This window comes from Solanum lycopersicum, chromosome 4 (genome assembly GCF_036512215.1).
Source record: "Solanum lycopersicum chromosome 4, SLM_r2.1".
Taxonomy (NCBI): Eukaryota; Viridiplantae; Streptophyta; class Magnoliopsida; order Solanales; family Solanaceae; genus Solanum; species Solanum lycopersicum.
In genome coordinates this window covers 28227180-28248813 of record NC_090803.1, presented here as the reverse complement: position 1 = coordinate 28248813, position 21634 = coordinate 28227180, and the positions used below count along the sequence as shown (strand labels likewise).

The 21634-nt window shown below is 32.9% G+C and overlaps 2 protein-coding genes across 2 annotated transcripts; both read right to left on the bottom strand.

Moving 5' to 3' along the window:
• Positions 1 to 12118: 12118 nt before the first annotated feature.
• LOC138348274 (uncharacterized) lies at positions 12119 to 15203 on the bottom strand. Its single transcript, XM_069297115.1, has 3 exons — positions 13115 to 15203; positions 12656 to 13016; positions 12119 to 12527 (listed from the first exon to the last, which is right to left on the bottom strand). The coding sequence occupies exons 2-3, from the start codon at positions 12845 to 12847 to the stop codon at positions 12123 to 12125; spliced, it is 597 nt and encodes a 198-aa protein (XP_069153216.1). The 5' UTR covers positions 12848 to 13016; positions 13115 to 15203; the 3' UTR covers positions 12119 to 12122.
• On the bottom strand, positions 12951 to 14498 carry LOC138348046 (uncharacterized). Its single transcript, XM_069296655.1, has 4 exons — positions 14489 to 14498; positions 13446 to 14239; positions 13115 to 13366; positions 12951 to 13016 (listed from the first exon to the last, which is right to left on the bottom strand). The coding sequence occupies exons 1-4, from the start codon at positions 14496 to 14498 to the stop codon at positions 12951 to 12953; spliced, it is 1122 nt and encodes a 373-aa protein (XP_069152756.1).
• Positions 15204 to 21634: the final 6431 nt, after the last annotated feature.

Here is a 21634-nt window from a genome sequence, read left to right as displayed (position 1 = left end):
AATTTGGTATTAATCATACAGATCTAACTTATAGGTCTCATTCGACATCATCAAATCATAAAAACATACACATAATGATCAATTCGCACCACATACCAACAACATGCTTGAGATCTGCATTATACGTACTACTAGAATCGAATATAGGGAGAACTAGAGAGATGAACATTCGACAATTTAGTTTCGGTTTTCTTGAATTCAAAAATGTTTGAAAAGCCTCCTAGGGAAAGGAATCCAAGAGAAAAAACCCACACCTTACTGTAGAATTAAATATACGAAGATCACCTTATACTTTGCATGAAAATAATGAAGAATCGCCTTGAAATTGCCTAAGGAGAACCGATGTTTTTCTTACAATTTTTTGATGTGCGCCTTCCCCCTAACTGCCCTACCCAAATTCGGTTGCAATTGGTGTTTGGTCCCTTGGCGGTTAGCACATGTGTTGCTGCACACTTCTTTTTCACTTCTTGTCCCAAGGATCCTCACTATGTCCTTGGACATTACTTAATCTACATGATCATTTAAAATGATCATGTGCTATGGTATCCAAGATTGACTCATGGATGCCTCGTACCTAATGTGTGGAATCTAAGCAATGAAAAATTTTAGCTTAGAGTCTTCATTGCAGGTACAATTCCTAAACAAGCTTGGATTGGGCATTTGAACATAAAGTATATCTTAAGTTACTTGTTAATATATAGAAATTGGCTAACACCCTTAAGCCAATAATCTCTTACAAGCACAATCTTACTTAATATTGGGCATTGGGATGCCTATATACCCCAATACATATTCTTAAAACCAAATAGACTCTTCACTAGACAATTACACTTTCTGGAATGTTACAAAAAGTGCATCTGTTTTTATGTAATTCTAGCATTTTGTGGCTTGAATCAGTGGTAACTTTGTGAAGATATGTTCGATCACATGCAATCCTTGAACACAATGCAATCGCAGGTACAATGCAGTTTTAGGGTTTGATATGGTCTCGGGCATAATGAAGTCTAGGCCATATGCAATAATGCAGTTCTCGAGCACATGCAATTCTTGGGCACAATGCAGCTTCGGGCACATGCAATCTCAGGCACGATGCAATTCGGGCACATGTAATCTTCGAGCAAAATGCAATTTGGACATATGCATACGGGCACATTGCATTCTCCGAGTAGATGTAATATTTGGGCATAATAGTTATTGAGGGCATGAAGTATCATGGACATATGCTTGTTGGAAGGATCGAATGTCATTTGTCGGGCTCAAACGTGGCATGTTGATTCTTCAGTGATGTTGAAGTTGTCTTTTTATATTTACCTGCATTTTCTGTATTTAAAAAAATAGTAAGTTTGAAGGGGAGGTTGATTTGCATCAATGATTTGACACAGCATGATCCTTTGACGTCTGATACAATGTCCTTCGGAGATTATCGAAAATTTTGAGGTCCCCTCAAAATTTACTACCCTAGTGTAACTTTTGTTATTTTGATCTGTTCTAGATTGTAGCTTGCTTGCTATGAATTTATGAGAGTATCTCAAAACTTCTGCCCAGTCTTGATTTGCAAGAGAATACACTCTTGAAAGAATTTTTGACTCTCTCAAAATTCTGCCCAGTCTTGGTTTGTGCAGAAAACACTTGTTTGAGAGAATTTTTCAAGACCTAAAAGTTCTCCTCTAGTTTCATCATTTTGTAAGAGATGTCCTTCTAATAGAATTTTTGAGGCCCTCTCAAAAATTCTGCCTCAGTTACAGTTAGAAGGGGAAGAATGAAATTTTTATTATGATAAGACCGAACCCCATAAGAGAGCCTATGTATCCCTTCTTAAATGGGAATCATGTCTGATGTAGTTCAAAATTACAAAGAGCAAATCATTCTTAATCAATAATGAAAATGACAGATTTTGGCCAACTTATCGCCCCATATGCCCCTTTGGGTTTCCGAATGTGAAAAACTTGAACTTAAATGGCGCAAGCCTTATTTGGAAACATGTAAAAATAGACTTTAGCAAGCTCACATTGGAGTTTAGTGATGTGTCCAACCATCCTCAACTTTTCATAAAGTTGACCTAAAGGCTGAGTTAGAGAGGTATAAATTTTGTTAGGCTTTCTCAACCTTGAAGATATTTTCGCGAATATGCGGTCGAGTGATGACTTTTGTATTGTGTCCAGGATATGTTGATTATTATGGTAGAGGAGGCCTTTGGTACGGAGACATTTGATATGGAAGGATTGAAAGTGGTATGAAAGGCGCATTGAGGCCAAGGAACTTGGTGGAGAGGTGTTTCATATCGAGGAGCTTGCATAGTAGGATTCTGCAGACATGGAGTAAGATATTGAGGTCTAGAAGCATATACATGATGTTGAGGAGGATACGGGTGATTTTCTAAATGGGTGTTCTTCGGAGGCATTTGAACGAAACTTGGTTGATTTTGAGAAGTGGGGTATCTTGGAGGAGGATGTGGAGCTGGAGTATTATTTTGGAGAGTGGATTGACTTAAGAAATGCGACATATCCATGTTTGTCTCCAAAGTAGGATTGGCGGGGAGTAACAACTTGGACCACTCGCGCATATCCAACACCTCTTCTTCTAACTTCTTTATTTTCTGCTCAAGGCTTGATACAAACTCATCTGAAAGACACTTATTTTCAATAGTGTTGCACATAACCTTATCATTAGTCAGTTTCATCTTTCCTTTGCGATTCTAAGTATGGAGAGAAGAAAGAGAGACCTTTGATCGCGTGTGGTAAAACCATGGTCTACAGATCAACCATTGGGGAAGGGTAAAACAAAAAATAAGAGCAAAACAAAGGCTAAGTTAAAACATTGTATAAATTGCTATGTCAAGCACATCATTTTAACATAAACGCCCTAAATTCAAAGGAGCCTCGTTGAGCCAGAGGTAGGCCTAAACGACACATACGTAATGAACAATAATTAATTCAAGCCTTATTTGCCAATTGGAGTTTAGATTAGAAGAAACAAAATAACTTTCATTTATTATAAAATTCAAACATTACATCATAATTGAAAAACAAAAACTGAAATAAACTAAGGGAAAAGGAATAACATGGGGGAAAGGATCCTAAATTCTAAATCTTGGAGGTATCAATTCCAAGAGCGCCCAAAGGAGAAATACTAGGTCTTATGAAACCCTTTTCGAGTAAATCTTTGAGTTGAAGCTTTAGTTCTTGCAACTCGAACTCATGGTATCCTTCTCCGCTTAATTATGGGTCTTTAATCTCTATTAGGATCCATACACAATACTCATGTGTGCATAGAGCCTGTCGAGCACCCATAGAAATGGTCAACACACGCTCTCATCACCTAAGTATGTTGTCTACTTGTGGTTTATCTAGTCCAAACTCATACTTAAACTACTTCATGCCAGACTGTACTAGTATGACTTGAGTTCACCCAAATTGGCAAGTTACTCGAAGAGGCACATATGGTTGTACACCCTTTAAGATAATAAGCTCAATGAAGTATCGATCGTCCCCTTGTCCCTTGTCATTAGGCGTGGATAACTAATAAAGCTTCCATTGGATTCGGCAGCTCTTAAGTTTTGCCAAAAATATATGTCAGTCCACAAATCCTACAGGTGTGGTAAAACATACCAATTTTATCGAATGGTTATCAATCTTGTTGCCTTGACCAAGGAAAATGTCTACCACATTGGATCGCTTGTGGAAGTGTTCGAATTGTAGTAGAAAGTTGCATCCATCAAAGAACATTCTACCGTCGACACATCTTGACAGACTCCTCATTATTTCCTCCAGGATCATGGGCAGTATGATTTTCCTAGGATCGCCCCCTCTTTGAGATAAGTCTTGAACCACATACCTCAAACATGTGTCGATTCTTCCTCTCGTTTTAGGAAAAATCAAGGATCCTAATAAGGCAATGGTAAGGAAATCTAAGCGATAATTTTCCATTCTTTAATGAAACACTCAAATTCATTGCCTAAAGTGTAGTAGCTATCATCTCGGCCAAAGCGTGCGTATAGAAAGTCTAAATGAGTCCACCTAAGGAAACTAAGGTTGGTTTAGACTTCATCCCCAGACTTTTTTGAAATTTCCTTGATGGGCTTATATGGTACCATCATTTCACACTCATTGTATGGCAAGTCGATGAAACCACTAATCTCTTCAATTGTTGGTGTCAAGTCACAATATGCAAATTTGAAATTCAACCTCACAGGGTCCCAAAATTCTAGTAAAGCCCTAGTCAGATGAGGGTTTGGTATGACGAATATAAGAAATGTGACTCCACCCAACAATTGATGAATATCCCTTTACTCATCTCCCTTTATATCCATCCACCAACTCCAAAGTCTTTAATTCACCTGTGTGACCATTTGAGAGTTTGGGGATTGGACATCATCCATGACCCTGCAAACAAAACAACAAAAAACTTCTAAACTCCATTTTGGCAAAGTTTGTTTGATTTAATTATTATGATCACATTGACACATAAATATGCAATTTGTGTAAAGGTTATTGATCCATTTAGACGATAAGGTGGCTACTAACTATGTGGATTGACACCAAGGGTCAAAACACCTAAGGTTTATGTAACATGTAAGACTTAACCAAAATTTCTAAGAGTTGGCTTGACATGTACTTGAAAGGGATTCTATGCGAGACACTCGTGGTTTCGCAGTAGTAAAACTATTTGTTTCGTCCACGCATATGATGACTCTCTATTATGGGTATTTGAAGAAAATAAGAGTAGTTGTGAGAAGTGTGAAGGCACAACATCATAGTAAAAAGTAAAAAAAAATGGAATAGGGTCCCAATTGGGGGAAGTATGAGCAGAATGCAAGTTATCATAGCAATAACATTTAGCATTTAGCTGGAAAGCAATAACACATAGTCATTTTATAAACGCGATAAATAAATAAATAAATAGATATATAAGTAAAGGAAAGTAAATTTATAAGCATAAGAGAATCACGCAAATAAGGGAAGAGGGTATGAGATTAAACATGCGAGTAAACAAATAAGATGAAATAAAACGGGTGAAACATGATAATAAACAAAAAATGAAAGAAGAAATGGGATGGAACATGGAAAGTAGACAATAAATAGGGAAACAAAATAATAACTTAACATGGTAATCGCCTGACAAATATTGACATAACTAATAAAGTAAACCCCACAAAAATAAACATGAAACACGTAATGGTAAGAACCTAATATCCCCAGCAGAGTCGTCATTCTATTGCTCCCCATTTTTTCCAAAAACGGGTTTTGATGCATGACCTAACAACTCTTTTGAAATTTTGAGAAATGAAGAGTCATCACCTAACGAATTAAGGCGCATTGGCACCTATCTAACCTAATCAGATTTAACGAAGGCCCACGAACCAGAAATCAGGGTAAGAGTTCAAAGTACCTCGAGAAGAAGGTGTTAAGCATTCCTCGAAGTCCACAAATGTAGGTCACGATCGTATCTCATACATTTATATGGGGGTTACAAGTAGTAAATACGGTCCTTCAATATTTATTTAGTTAATTAATCATGTTTTCTAGGTGATAATATATTATCAAACAATAAAGATCAATTTGTTATTTTAGTTAATTAAGCATGCAAGGCTAGGTGATAAGATGAACAATTAAAGAAACTTTATTATTTTGATTAATTAGTTAAAAATACAAGACTATATGATAATAATAAATAATAAAAGAAATAAATTCTAAGCAATTAATAAAGAGATAAGCGAGAGGATAGAAATAGTACAATCATATAGACAAGCAATTTTATTTTGTTTTAAGATATCCCAAACAAGCATAAGATGTGCGGAACATAGAGTTCTGAAAATTGAGCAAGTTTTAAATAGAATTTTTTTTATTTTTAAAAATATTTATTTCTTTATAGAGATGATATCACGATATTGTTAATCGTGCTCCTCCACCATAGAAACAATTTGTTTTGAGGTCGATCTTCGAAAAATTAGTAATAGTTTATATTTTGAAGATGACTTTAAAGATTTAGTTTGTGCATAAACACATAAATATCTACATATAAATACACCTAATCCCTTTTGAAAATTATGTGTTGGTGGTACTCCCGGGAAAGCGTTGACTTAATTTAAAAATTGAAATTAAAAATTGTGATTCTCTTTTACTTTCTCACTAACTATAGGTCAGGACATAGTATTTATATATATAAAATGTCATGTTCAACCCAAAGCTTGAAAAGATAATTGAACAATGACTTTAACAAAATAAAATGATCATATCATAAAATTTTATATAAAAGTTGACAGAACATTAATGTAGACAATAACTTATTGTTGCAGAGATTATAACTACAAAATATGCTTAATTTTTTTATAAAAGAAAAAGTCAAGCAATTTGTTAAAAGTAGCAAGTTATTTATTTATTTTTTATTTTAGAGAATAGTAGCATAATGTATTATTAGTACAACAATTACTTTAAGAGGTAAATCCTATTATTAATTGTAGCAATACTAACTGGTTTAAAAGTTGCAGAAAATGTGCACAACAAATTTATTTCAATTATTGATATGCTGAATATTATTTACAAGCATATAAATAGAATTTCTAGATGTCCGGAAAGTCAAAACAATAGAATAACATATATAGACATGATTTTCTAACTCCAAATGATATATATAAATATTTTTAATCCTTAGGCATGATTTCTACGTGATAAGACATGGTGAAAAAGTATTAACATACAAAGAATTATGAATGTCTAACCAATTAACCTACTAAAATTATTAGAATGTGATTTTAACATGCAAAAGTTATTATACTCTAATTATTTTAAAACTCCTTAACAAACTTAAAAATTAATAAACATGCTGAAAATTAATAACTCACACCATGGTGACTAGTTCATTATTAATCAATTAACAAAAAAAATTAACATAGAAGACAAGATTTTAAAAAATCAAGATTATGCCAAATTTAACATATTCACATAAGTTGATTAATGTGGTAAAGTTATGAACATGGTTTCTCAATGATTATATTTAACATATTCACATAAGTTGATTAATGTGGTAAAGTTATGAACATGGTTTCTCAATGATTATAGGCATGGTAATTTTATTAGCAATTTAAGATTAAATAGAATTTAATTAACGAACTAACATGGTTAAGTTGTTGAAGAATGATTTTTTTTTAAAATAACTAATTAACCTTGATTTTATTAGTTAAATCCTATGAGAATGATATTTATTCTTATTATTTAAATCCTACATGTGTGATCTCTAAATTAATATGTTTGCAAATAAACGACAATTAGTACATAACTTCCTCTCCCGTTATACGATCCCCCAAATATTTTATATATTAGAATGCTTTAGAGTTGGCGTAATACAAAATATTACAAGTCTTAAGAAATAAATACAATATTAACATAAACTTCAATAATAAACTTGTCCGAGAATCTTTTCTAACAAATTCTTCAACATATTGAACCTTCAAGTTCAAAACCCTATTAAAGTAAAATGAGAATACGGAAAAGTAATAACACATAAAGTACGATAGCAAGAGTAACATTAATCACATAATACACATATAATACTAACAATGCAAAAATTAAACTAATAGAAGGAACTAACCGGTTATGCAGAATTTTATGTCAGGAATGAAAGATTTTAGTAAGATTTTCAATCCACGACAGCAACACAACAAGAACGAATGATCTAAAGCCTAACTAGAGTTCTTATTTCTTTTCAAGAATAGAACAATATCTAAAGTATTTTAGAATATGAGCTAGGTGGGAGATGAGAGTTGAAAGCAATGAGAGAACTTGTGTTAAAAAAGTGAGTGAATTATAATAAAAGGAGGGGTCCTATTTATATAGCTAAGAGGAGCATGATTTACAACGAGAAAGAGTATATTTTAAGGAATTAATTAAATAATATTTTCCTTATTTTAAAGGAGAACCAAAACAGACAAATTATCATTTTTTATCAAATTTAAGAAAGTAAAAAAATAAAATTAGAAAGAGTAATATACTTTTCCTTAAATAATGAGCAGTAAAATTTTATTATTAATTAATTTTTTCTACATATAAACAAGTAAGAACTTTGTTTAAATTCTAATTAAACCAAGGAAATGAAATAAGTTTATTCACTATATTAATAATTGAAAGAATTTAAGGAAAGAGATAATTTGGATCCTATTAATATAACATAATCCTTATAAACGAGAAACTAAATCAACAAAATTATTCTTAGCTCAATGAAATATATATTTACTAAAATACAAGTAAGAATTAATTCAAATATAATTAAGGCAACTATATAATCAATTGACAAATTATAAATAAAATAATGGAAAAATGCACAAGTACCCTTCAATCTATGACCGAAATTTCAGAGATATACTTATACAATAGTAAGGTCCTATTACCCCTGAACTTATTTTATAAGTAATTTTCAACCCCTTTTTGACTTACGTGTCACTAACTTGAAAAAAAGTCAACCACGCTGGGTTCACAGGATAGTATCACGTATACCGAAAAAGAGTAAAAAATTATTAATAAAATAAGTTCAGGGATTAATATGACCTTAGTATAGTATAAGTGTGTATCTAAAATTTCGGTGATAAGTTTAAGAATACTTGTTCATTATCAAAATTTATCTTATCAAGCAATAAAATCTGTCTGAATCACTTTGGTGTCAAATTAATCAATGCCATATAAAATTAGCACAATGAAATTACCATTTAGAAAAGAAGAAAATCAAGGTGACAAGATTAGGTGAATAACTCAAATTATGTTCGAATCTTACCGAACTCAATTAATGGACAAGCAATACATATTTATTACGGAAAAGGGCCTAAAATACCCTTGAAGTATTGAAAATGGTACACAATTACCCCCCCCCCCCATCCACCTATTAGCCCCCAAATACCCTTCACATCCACCTTTGGGTCCAAACTTACCCTTTCATTAACGGACCAAAATTAAAAAAAATTATAATTTTTAATTACGTGGCACTCAACCATTGGTTGTAATTTAATTATTTAAAATAATTTAAAACCCACCCATTACCCACCCATTTTAACTAAACCCGCCCCACTTATCCAATTTTAAAAAAACCATCTAACTAAAAAACCCTAAAACCTTAACCTCCAATTTTCACAAACCCACGCTACTTCATTGTCTTCTTCTTCTTCTTCATGAAGAAAATGTCAGCTTCTTCTTACGATTTTTTCCCCTGAAGAACTTCAATCTCGTACATATAAGTGTGGATTTTTGGCAAGATATTATACTGCTACAACTATTGAAAATGGTGGGCGTCGATTCTACAGATGTGGTCGTGTTGGGTCAAATTCTTGTGGTTATTGGAATTGAATTGATGACAAACTTCCACGTCATGTGTCAACCATGATTCATAATAAAAAAGTTGAATTGGATTCAATTCGGAAAGAAAAAAATCATTTGAAGAAGATTGTGGAGGATATGGGTGGCATTGGAGATTCTTATTTGAAGGATATGACTGCCGATGAAATGTCTGAGTTGAACGATATGAACGAAAATGAAATTTCTGATTTGACGAAAGTTTCTGCCTTGAAGGGAAAAATGTCAAATTTGGAGTTGATGGATAAAATTGAGAGTTCAAAGATGAAGAAAGTATCTAGCTTGGATGAAAAAGTTTCGAAGTTAGAGTTGAAAGTTCATAAATTGATAAGTTTGCTTGCAGTTTCTTGGGCTATTATTCTTGGTTTTGCAGCTGCCAAGATGATTTAGTGTAGTGCAATTGTTTGTGTTAAGTTAGTGAGCTGCATTTTATTTTGATTATTTGTGAAGATGATGTTGGTTGTTGTTGTGTCTACTAATGAAGAATTATGCAATATTGTTATTACTAATGATACATTGGTGTGTGCATTTTCTGGAAAAGCTACATTTGTTTTGATTGTTATGTCTACTACTTCATTGTTAATTTCTCATCAATTTGGCAGTAATTCAGTGATTGTTGCTTCCTCTGTTCAAAGGTTAAAGATATGAATTTCACTATAAACTTGTGACTTTCACTATAAGCTGCTAATAACCCAAACTAGAAGAAGATAAAAAAGAGTACAAGAAAACCTACTAGCTAATACTTCCAATGTGTTTTCTTCTGTAAATATGAGTAAGATTTAGAAATGATTTTTCCTCTTATGGGTTGTGCTAATCAGAGGCTAAATTCTTTTGCCTTGCTCTAATTTTTTGCTTTCAATCCCACACGAAAATTGTGAGAAATCACAGATTGGTTTACACTCTTTTTATGATGGTAGAACCACATAACCAACACCAAGAGTAATGGAGCAATCAGCAGCTCAAACATAGCGACATAAAACATTTGTTGACTATCACTACCATCTATTTCAGGGTTAATGACACAGCCTAATGATACCTAATTAAATAAGGACTCTATCTGCTGGAAATCTATCAAAATGCGGCTGGATCGATGGACCACGCGACGGATCGTCGCGGTCACGACGGACCGTCATAGATTCCGTCGTCCCATACTTGTGCAATTTCTTCTGCTGCTCTCCTTATTACCCTCGACGGTAGGTATGACAGATCGTCACAGGCACAACGGTTCGTCAAGGGTCTCCGTTCCAAAACACTTGAACTCTTGGAATTTGAGTACTGGGAATACTTCTCTGATCTTCATGACGAACCAGCAGGACGGACCATCACGGCTACGACAGTCCGTCACACACGGAAAATTTCTTCTGCTGCTCTCTTCATTACCCTCGGCGGCAGGTAGACGGATCGTCACAGGCACAACGGTCCGTCGAGGGTCTCCCTTCCAAAAGACTTAAACTCCTGGAATTTGGGTACTGGACTACTTCTCTAATCTTCATGACGAACCAGCAGGACGGACCGTCATGGATACGACGGTCCGTCATGCACCCTATAACCCAACACCAGAATTTTTCATCTTCCTTCAGCAGCTGCACTACGATGCCACCTACGAACCGTCACGAACACGACGAACCATCACAATCTCCGTAGGTTGTACTTTTCTATATTTCTTGCTCAAAAACCTCTGCATCTTCAGCTCCACTGACTCAACTATAGTTAAGGATGTTAGAAACACTAACAACTCAAGTATTGAAGAAGCCAAAAAAAGAGTAATAGTGCTTCCTTTCCAGCCACTGTCCTTTGCATTCAATCACAAAGTTTCAACAGTTCCACAAACCACAAAGTTTCAACAGTTCCACAAAACCACCAAATAATAGAATACATTCATACAATTTTCAAGTCACAAAATATTTTCAGCCCACAAAACATTATCAATCTAATATGTAATGCTTGCCCCTCCAAAAATAGCAGTTTAAGAAGTTCCATTGTGCCATTACATACTAAACAAAAACTTTAAATCAATACTTAGCAACTACTTTCTAATGCTTGTCCCTCTTTGCCTTAAGCTTGCCAACCTTTTTTTCCTTGTCTTTTTTCAACTGACTTGAGGTCATACATGCTTTGCCTTTCCAAGTTAGCTTTTTTGGTGAGTATGGTAAATTAGTAGGGACAACAACATCATTTTCATCACCCTTAAAACTAATCATTCTTGAACCAATTGGTTGTTGTAGCATCTTCTTTATTTGAAGTCTAGTTTTTTCTTCAAATATCACTCTAGGTGCAAGGACTGTATCCTCATCCTCATATTCAATACCGTCTTCAACTTCATCCTAATCAACAATTGCAATCAAAGGTGCAATAACTTTTTCTTTTCCATCGTTTTTAGACCTCTTTGGTAGTGCATCAACTTTGTCCTTTGAAGCATTTTTTCTCTTTGATTTTGACAGACCGGCAGCTTCATTGAATTCTTCACTTGATTGATGGCTAGTTTGTCGACTAGAAGATGCAACAAATTCAAGAGTTGGCATCAAGATTGGTTCATCTGGGAGAACTTGTCTTCCTTCTTGAAGCTGTAAAATTTGTCAAAGTGTAAGATAAATAATTATACATTGGAAGTAATTAAAAATTGATAAAACATGACTTACTAGGGGACATCTTCTTCGATTATGACCTATAGCACTGCAATTTCCACATGTCATTTGCAATCCTTTTCAACTTTTCGACCATAATCCTTCCCTTTTTCTTGCCTGATCTTTTTCACTTACTCTCTTTAATTTTTGTCTACCAACCAATTTATGAATGTGTTGGTTGCATAGCTTGAGAAAGATCAACTTTCCAGAATTTCTCACCTCTAACAGGTTGAATTTTAGGCTGGTATACAAGCAAGTAAGCTTCTTTAGAATACCACCAATACATCTCATTCAGTGGCTCTATTTTATCATGTTCTAATGCTTTAATAGTATGAGGACATGGTATTCCTGTCAAATCCCATGTCCTACAAGTACACTTCTTTCTAGCAAGATTCACAACTTGTCTATCTATACCCTCAATCGCCTCATATCCTAAGTCTCCATTAGCAACAACTTGACAACCTTGAGCAATCATTCTGAAATCATGATACAGATCCACAGAATATGGACTATACTCTTCCGTCCACTTCTTACCCTCTTCTTCAAGTTTTTTCAACCTTTTCATAACCTATAGATAACAATGAAATATATAACATGTACATGACATATATAATTTATACATGTACACCTACATATTACTATCATATTAAACATTAATAGATGTTATCATATAGTTATATAAAATAACAGCAATACCTTAATTCTAATGTCTTCCAGCATCTTGATTATTGGTTTTGCCCTTGCTTCCAAAATCCATTTGTTGAAAGACTCAGTAAAATTATTATCACAGGAGTAGTTTTTGCAGACAGTGTCAAAAAAGGCCCTGTACCAATGTTGTGGTGGATACCATAAAAGACCTTCGACTACTTTTTTAGACACAGAACCCATGGACTTTAATTGGTCTTCAAATTCCCCTCCATATGTACTCTAAGCAAACCACCAAACATCTTCTTCATCTGTACACCACTCCAAGACTTAGACCAATTGGCTTCTATGTGTTTTGCACACCATCTATCTTGTAATTTTGGAAGAAAGCACTAACAACACCAATCAAGCCCTGTAATAATAAGAAAAAAATAGAATAGAATATCTTAAAAAAATTCAAGTGTATACAATAACTATAAATAAAAAACTGTCAAACACTTGGAAAATTACCTTTTGCATATCAGACATTAATGTCAATCCTTCACCATCTGTCAACCCCAATGAGTTCCTCAGCAACTCAATGAACCATTTCCATGTTCTAATAGTTTCTCTATCCACTACTGCCCAAGCAAGTGGATAGACATTCTTCATTGAATCTTGACCAAGTGCGACCAATAAAATTCCCTTGAACTTGCCTCTTAAAAAGGTGTCATCTAACCCTATAAATGGTCTCAAACCAGCTCTCCAACCACTTTTCAAAGCCTGAATACAAATATACATTCTCAAAAATTTTGCTTAGTCCATGTTCCAATAAAGCCTCTTTGGATATGTTTATAATTACATCAGTACTAGGATTACTGTCCCTTAACTCTTGAGCATAACCCTCCAATTTATTGAAATCATCAACATAGCTACCATCTAGTTTTTCCAGTACAAGTCTTTTAACCCTCTTCATTTTTGAATAACTAATATTATGCTTAAATTTATCATGTACAATCTTTCTCATTTCAGTCATTTTGCAGTTAGGATCATTTTGGACCCTATTCTTAAAGTAGTGTGCTAGAGCTTGTTGAGTAGCTCTTCTATTCTTGAATGCTTCTGGACATGTATGTTTTGTTTGCAAAGTCTTAATTTCAAATCCTTTCCCTTTCTTAACTTCAGAAATAAGACACACAAAAGGACAACCAACAATACATTTATATCTAACTCTAACAGAGTCACTCTTGTCAACTCTAAGGGCAACCTTCCTAGCAATTGAGTAGTAATTTACAACCCTTTTAGCTTCATCAAGTTTCTTAAAACTCATACCTTTTTCCAACTCTTTAAAGTTGTCAAGTTGATCATTAATTTCTCTTTTCTTTTCCAATCTAAAGGATTCCAATTCTTCACTATTGTAGTCACTTGGATAAGGCTCATTTTCATCATTTTCTTTCTCACTTGATTCACCTTCAGTTGCGACATCTATTCCAGCATTCAATGTGACTAGATTAGGTTCATTCACTGTGACTAGATTAGGTTCATTTTCATCATCTTCTTCCTCACTTGATTCACCTTCAGTAGCAACATCTACTGTGACTAGGTATGGTTCATCATTGTGGCTGATGTCAATAGCTAGAAAAACATCATCCCCCTCATCTACAGCAAATAATTCAAGTACACCAGACTTAATAGACAGTGTTGTCTGTATTGTTCTTATGCCAGAATTCCCCTCAATCAAATAATACCTCCCAGAAGGTCCTTTGAGTAGAAGTTGTTGGACCTTACTAAACCTAACTTTTCATGGAACTCTTCACATATGTCTATATATGACAATAAATATGGATCATATCCTTCCAAACATGAGTGAATTTTTTAATGTAAATAACATTAGGTGTTAGTACCCACTTGCCCCCATAATAGAATAATAGGTCCACCTTGTCAACCATTCTTCAAGAAAAGGACGTTATAGACAAAAAAAAAAGAAGAAGAAGAGAAAAGGGCCATATTAGACAACAACAAAATATTTTTAAAAAAACATAGGAATCTACCAAGAGTAAAAGAATAGGGACCACATGCTTCAAAGTAAAACTTTACATACACAAAATATATAATATAATACCTAAAATCTAAAAAAATGGACCATTTAGTAAAATATTTCATACCTACCAATAGTAAAGGCATATCTGACTAACACAAATTTAAAAGTATTATGAAATAAAGGGAGAAACGACGAGTAAAGGCAGAAAAGAACAAACTTGAGACAACAATAAAAAAATCTTACTCAAAATCAACATAGTAACACACAACACTAACATAAATAGACAACACTAAACAAAATTGTAGTATCACCATAAGTAATTGTCAAAAAAGCACAGAATACACGAAATATTAACATAAATAGAAATCGACTCTCAAAACAAGTAACATCGATTAAAACATAAATCCTAACTGAAATTTCGAAGTGCACAAAAGTTCTTACTTGAGTTCAAGTCGAGATTGTGAACGAATTTTCTTCAAGTTGCAAGATGAAGAAGAAGAAGAAGAAGACAATGAAGTAGCGTGGGTTTGTGAAAATTGGAGGAATAAGGTTTTAGGCTTTTTTAGTTATATAGGTTTTTTTTTTAAATTGGGTAAGTGAGGCGGGTTTAGTTAAAATGGGTGGGTAATGGGTGGGTTTTAAATTATTTTAAAAAATTAAATTACAACCAATGGTTGAGTGCCACATAATTAAAAATTATAATTCAATTTTTTTTAATTTTGGTCCGTTAATGAAGCGGTAAATTTGGAACCAAAGATGGATGTGAAGGGTATTTGGGGGCTAATAGGTGGATGGGGTAATTGTGTACCATTTTCAATAGTTCAAGGGTATTTTAAGCCATTTTCCGTATTAATTATAAGGTAGGCAACTAGGAATACTAAATCACCCACAAATCAAATTAGAGCATGGACATGACTATATTTTATATTAGAACTGATAGAATTGGAATTTAAAAATTACCAAAAATAGTAGCACAAACAGCAAAAAAAAGATAATCACACATTTGAAAAATCAAAATAAAAAATAAAAATAAATCAAATTAAGAGAACATAAAGATCATCTGCCTATAAATTGTAACTTTTTAATCGTAGTTCTTCCTGTTGCTTATTCTTGTTTGCAGTTGTTGCCAGAGACGACCGGAGAACAGGAGAGGAGGAGGATGGCGGAGAGGGGAGGGTGATGTCGGTCAGAGTTGTCGCTGGCTCGAGCTGTTGCCGCTCGCCGGTTGCTAGAGCCGCTGGTCGCCTCGCTTGGCTGTCTTCGCGAGCTTCTATTGGAGAAGAGAGGAGAAGGATCATCGAGTTCCGCAATTGTTGCTCGGATCACTGCCTCGCCGGAGTTCGCTGCTGGAGAGAGAGAGGGGAGATTGGGCGGCTGATTATGTTGGTTTCGGTGGTCCTAACAAGAAAAGGAACGGCGGCGGAGCAGCGCCGGCTATTGGTTGCTTGCTGCTCCTCAACGGACTGCTGTGGAGAAGAGACAGGAGGGGGAGAGAGGAAGAAAGAAGAGAGGAGGGAGGAGCAGAGGCTAGGGGAGAGAGAAGGCATCGCCACCTTTGGCGTCCTACGCCGAAAAGTGGTGAGCAGAGAGAGGGTGGCGGATTCCTTTGGAGAAGTGACAGAGGCAGCTGGAGAGACGGGTGAGAGAGAGGGTGAGAGAGAATAGGATGATCTTTTTAGGGATTAGGTTTTTTAGTGTAAAAATAGGAAGAAATAGGAGATTTAATCACAATCATTAAATTATTTTAGATGAGAGGTTGAGATTTAATTTTAAGGAGGGATATACGAGATTAAAAATTAAAAATATTGAATGGGATCTGAAATGATTAAAAGTGCAATAGAAATTAGTTATAATTAAGACAAAAGGGTGGTTTTTTTGAAATTAGAACTGAATTGATTAGAATTGAAAGAAATTAGAATAGAACAGGCTAAGATTTAAATAATTTTGAGGAAATTTAAAGAAATGTTATTCAATTCAAATACTATAAATATAATAATATATTTTATATAATTAAAATCACTTAAAGTTTGGGACATTTGAATAAAATAATTATTTAGAAATTCATTACTAATTATTTACAATATTTTATAATATTGACAATAATTTTATAAAGTAAATATACTAAAATATATGATTTTTATGCAAAATCGACTAAAATTCTAAATTTAAAATAAGTTTTAAAATACGTATTTAATCGAATAGGATTCCTTAAAATTGTTAAAAATCGGTCAAAATTATATGTCAATAATGAGGTATATAATTTTTTATAATTTTTCATTACTTATGTGATTTTAGTCTTTTTTATTACTTTTGTGGTATATGTCTATGTGAAATTATATTTTTATTTTTCATAAAAAATAAAGATAAATTAAAATGCATTTATATTTTGTACATGTTATAAATCCATTGATGTGGATATCTTCTATAACTCTTTCTGAAGTTCATATATGAAATAAATGAAAACTATTTAATTCATGCAATTTGAAAATAAATTTTTTACTATAACTAAGTGATGATTATTTTATAAAATTTGTATAAAAAGGTACAATCAAAAAGTTAATAAGAAAGAAATACGAAAACATTATCTTCCATATATCTTGTTTATATATTTATTGTCTTATATTAATTTATATTGCTAATATTTCACAATACATTATCAACACGAGTCTTTGACCAATTGAGACTAATTAATTCAAAATTATTCTTTTTCTAAAAATTAATCAATTTTCTTTCTGAGTAAGGTATACATAGGTATACATTTATATGTCAATAACATCCCTAATAGCACTTGCTTAAGTCTTTGATCTGCAATTCAATTACTGAGTAAATAACTTTCTTTAGGCATTTTATGATACTTTACTAGGTATAATAATTGATACCGTTTAGATTTATTTTTTTATTTTATTTATATGTTACTAATTAGCTTGTAACATTAAATTAAATTCTAAGTAAACTGTTACATCAAATAATCGTAAATATTTTCTTGTCATACATTTTGATAAGTATATGATGTGTCATGAAGAAGAATATTACTCTATTAAATATGTCTTGAAATTCTTACAATTTTTTAGTGTTAATATCTAGAGAAAATAAATAAAATAAAACCGTGAATTGGATATGATAACTTATTTTAGCACTTAAACTACACGAGTGTTTAAATACCCTCCTTAACATCTTTGAACTGAATTAAAAATCACTCTAAGATTATTATACCACTTTCACTTGCAACAACATAGCCATGTAAGTGTCACATCATAGTCATGTCAACACCACGTCATTGATTAGTTTTTTAATTAATTGTTTTCACAAATTTTTCTTCAAGACTTTTAAAATTAATTTATACTAAATAATTAATTACAAATGCATTTTCTAAAATTGAAGTTTAAATTGTGGGTCCATTTTTATACCCCCATACCCAACCCCCACTCACCCCCTTCACTTCTTTCTTCTTCCTTCTTCCTTCTTCTTCACCATTTCTATTGAAACTAATAATAAATATTGTGAAACAATTAAAATTACATATGAAATCTACTGGTTCAATGCTTCATGAGTCTAAATGCCCTTAAGACATTCTACGTTCATGTGTATAGTATAATTTATAATCATATCATGCTTTATTATTTGAACATTAATTTACCATTATTATAATATTAACTCAATTATTCTATGACAATTGTAATCATGTCGAATATGTCAAAGCTTGAATTTGTGACACTTGACATTTCTAGAAAGAACTGTTTGTCATGGATACTTGATGCTAAAATTCACTTACAGCTAAGAATATTGGTGATGTCATAATCAAAGGAAATAAGGTATCAAAGTTAGGGTAAAGTGAAAACTATTATTTTTCTTTCGTCATCATCTTGATGAAAGTCTGAAGGTTGAATACTTGATAATAAAAGATTAACTTGAATTGTGGATAGGCACCTTATTACAACTCCTAACATCAATGCATTTATTGCTACCAAATGATTCAAATACTTTAAACTAAGATGTCCTAATCTAGAATGTCAAATAGCCTCTGACTTCTTCCAATATTATGTTGTCAAAGAAAAATGGTTGTTGTCTTCCAATTGATATAGTCGTTTTTATTAAAGACCTTGGCCGGTGGTGTCCTTGGCTTCTTTTCCTTAATATGAAAACCAAATTCTTGAAGCTTAAAAGCCGCGAAATTGTCTTTGCCAGTTACTAAAAGAGAGAACATTCAATGTGATTTTAGGCACTACTTGTATATCTTTAGCTTTCAAACCTGATTTGTTAAGATTTTCAACTTGTATAATTTCTAATTGAGAACCATTCCTTACAATTATTTAATTTTTTCCTTTAAAGATTTGAAGATCTGACATATTATCTTATGTGTTTGTCATAGTAAGTTGTTGCACCAAAATCACGTAGATTGTAGCATCTTCACATGTGGCATTAATATGTTCAGAAGCTAGGGCCTATGGAAGATCATCTTCAACCTGATAAGAGTGATCCCACTTGTAGAAGCACTTCAAAGAGTGTAATTATTTCCATCACCAATTTGGTATAAAATAGGTGTGGATTTTCCTTTCTTAGTGTTTATAATCTACATATTTAGAATGTCCTGATTATTATTTAAATGTCCAGCAACCTTGAATCTTCTTCCTCTTGAGTTAAAACAAGGGTTGCATGTCTTTTTTATTATAACTCCCTCGACCCCTACCTTTTTGTGCCGTAAATGTCATGCTATAATCTTGTTGGGCACAACTTCCTCTCCTTCTCTCATGTAAGAAACTTTAAGAGCGTTGATAAATTGATTGAAGGTGGGATAGGGGGCTTTTCCCGACATAACAGTCCTAAATTTCATGTATTTTTGACCTAGTCCTCTGACAAATTTAATGTTTTTGTTGTCTTCTTCAATAGGCTTATGTATAGAAACAAGTCCATCACATATGTCTTTGAATTCTTTCAATTACACATCAAATTTTTTGATTCTTAGCTTAATGTTCTGCAAGTGTTTTTTAAGTTATAACTCTTCATCCTTTGTTGCTTGAAGGTAGGCTTCCTCCGAGAATTTCACATTTCCTTGGTCGTTAGGCAGCCCTTAATGTAATATATATATACTTTCTTTAATTATATCTCCCGACATTCAAGTTCTTAGCATAAAATATTGTTCATTCTATTTATTATCAGAAGCTTTCTCTTGTCCATTGATTGTCTTCCCATTTTATCTTTGATTGAAGTCTTAACTTCATTAGGTTTCTTTTTTCAAAAAACCTAGTTACCTTCATTACTTATATATCGGTTGTAGTGTGTGTGTTCTCTAGATAAAGATAAGATAATTAGTAGGCTTTCAGTTTGATAGGACACACAATCATAAGATAGTGCAACGAAGAAGCTGAAAGGGACATCTGTCGGTGAAGAGGAAGTCATTTGTTATTCAACAAGTTTAATGCAACATAGATTTGTGTGTTTTATACTCTGATAACATGTAGATGCACACAACGTAGAGAGAATGGGTGATATTATATCTTGATGATAATTGTGTACAATATGTATGTTATTTATAAAATTACGTACGATCACAAGTGAAGTTTGAGAGTCCTATTACAATTGCAAATTTAAGGAGATACATCAGAGCTGGAATAGGATTAAGGTTAGAATACAAGGTATACAATTTATATTCTAACTCTAAATCAAAGCAAATCGATCCGATCTGGGACCCGACTTTCGAACTATGATTCAACCATGTCAATCAATCTGTGGCCCAATTTCGACATTTGAGCTGAGATTAAACCAAATCTTGAACTAAAACTCAACTCATACCCTAGACTCGGGACCGACTCGAACATCTGATTCAGGATTTGACCTTGAATCCTAACCCAAAACTCGACCTCAAATTAAGATCCAATCCCGAGTCGAATAGGAACTTGGGAGTTGAGTCTCAAACCAAGGTCGGGAATCCAGTGTCAAATAAAGAATTTGGAGTCAGATCTCGAATTAGTACTAGAAATCAATACACGAGACTTGAGATAGGGTGAAAATTTGAGGTGTGATGTTAAAAAAAAAAATTGAAAAATGTTTTCCTTACTTTTTTGGAGTAAGTCAATTTTCTTAAATTTGAGAAAAATAAGTTGATTTAGAAAATAATTTTTTTCAATACATTTAAGCCACCAAACATGAAAAGGTTGAAAAACATTCCTTCATATCAAACACTCTAAGATTTTCATTCAGGAGTCGTTTGGTTGCTGTTAGAGTTATGCAAATACTAGTAATACATGTATTAGTCAAGCATATATTAGTAATACATGTATTCATTATGCAGAACTTAGTTATGCAAGATTTAGTTATGCCAGGTTTATAACTTCTTTGGGTGTTGGTTTGTTATGTTAAAAGTTAATAAACATTATATACTTCTTAAAAATAAATTACTATTTTTGCTATTGAGTTTGACAAATCTATGAACGGTCAATTGTTGCTAAAACCTTTTACATTGCAACCCAAATCCCCTAATTCCATGCTTTCACTGCTTCAAAAAACAGAAAAGGTAAAAAATAAAGTAGAAGAAATAATTAGCGTGAGACATATTCTCATCTATAAGGTACGTAAAAAATGTTCAATTTTATACCAATTACTCAATGTGAGAAATTTTAGCAGTAACTAAGCTCAAGTAGATGCTATAGTTGAAATGACTAAAAACATAAAATTCTCTGGAAAGATGAACAATCATTCTAGATCTAGAAATGTGTAGAGAGGATTTGAGAGTTTTTTAAAGATAAGTGAAGCATATTTGATTTAGAGTGAAGGGTAAAGTTGTCAATTTGGATTTTTATTCATGTATTAGTTATAAAGTTATAACTTATTTCATCTACTATCCTGTATAAACTAATACATAAATTGACTCATAACTTATTCATGTACTCTCGCTGTCCTATTTACTTGTTCATATTTCTTTTTTTAGATGTCCCTATTTACTTGTTTATTTTGACAAATCAAGAAAGGATAAAAAAAATTTCCTATTAACCCTCATTTAAACTTCTTGAAAATTT

What these genes read in the sequence shown, in the direction of transcription:
- LOC138348274 (XM_069297115.1), bottom strand. Translation starts at nt 12,847, where the DNA reads ATGGGTTCTGTGTCTAAAAAAGTAGTCGAAGGTCTTTTATGGTATCCA. An exon ending in TGGAAGACATTAGAATTAAG is followed by an intron (nt 12,528 to 12,655) that starts GTATTGCTGTTA and finishes TGTTATCTATAG; the next exon opens with GTTATGAAAAGGTTGAAAAA.
- LOC138348046 (XM_069296655.1), bottom strand. An exon ending in ACAGTAATCCTAGTACTGAT is followed by an intron (nt 13,367 to 13,445) that starts GTAATTATAAAC and finishes ATTTGTATTCAG; the next exon opens with GCTTTGAAAAGTGGTTGGAG. An exon ending in TAATGTCTGATATGCAAAAG is followed by an intron (nt 13,017 to 13,114) that starts GTAATTTTCCAA and finishes TTATTATTACAG; the next exon opens with GGCTTGATTGGTGTTGTTAG.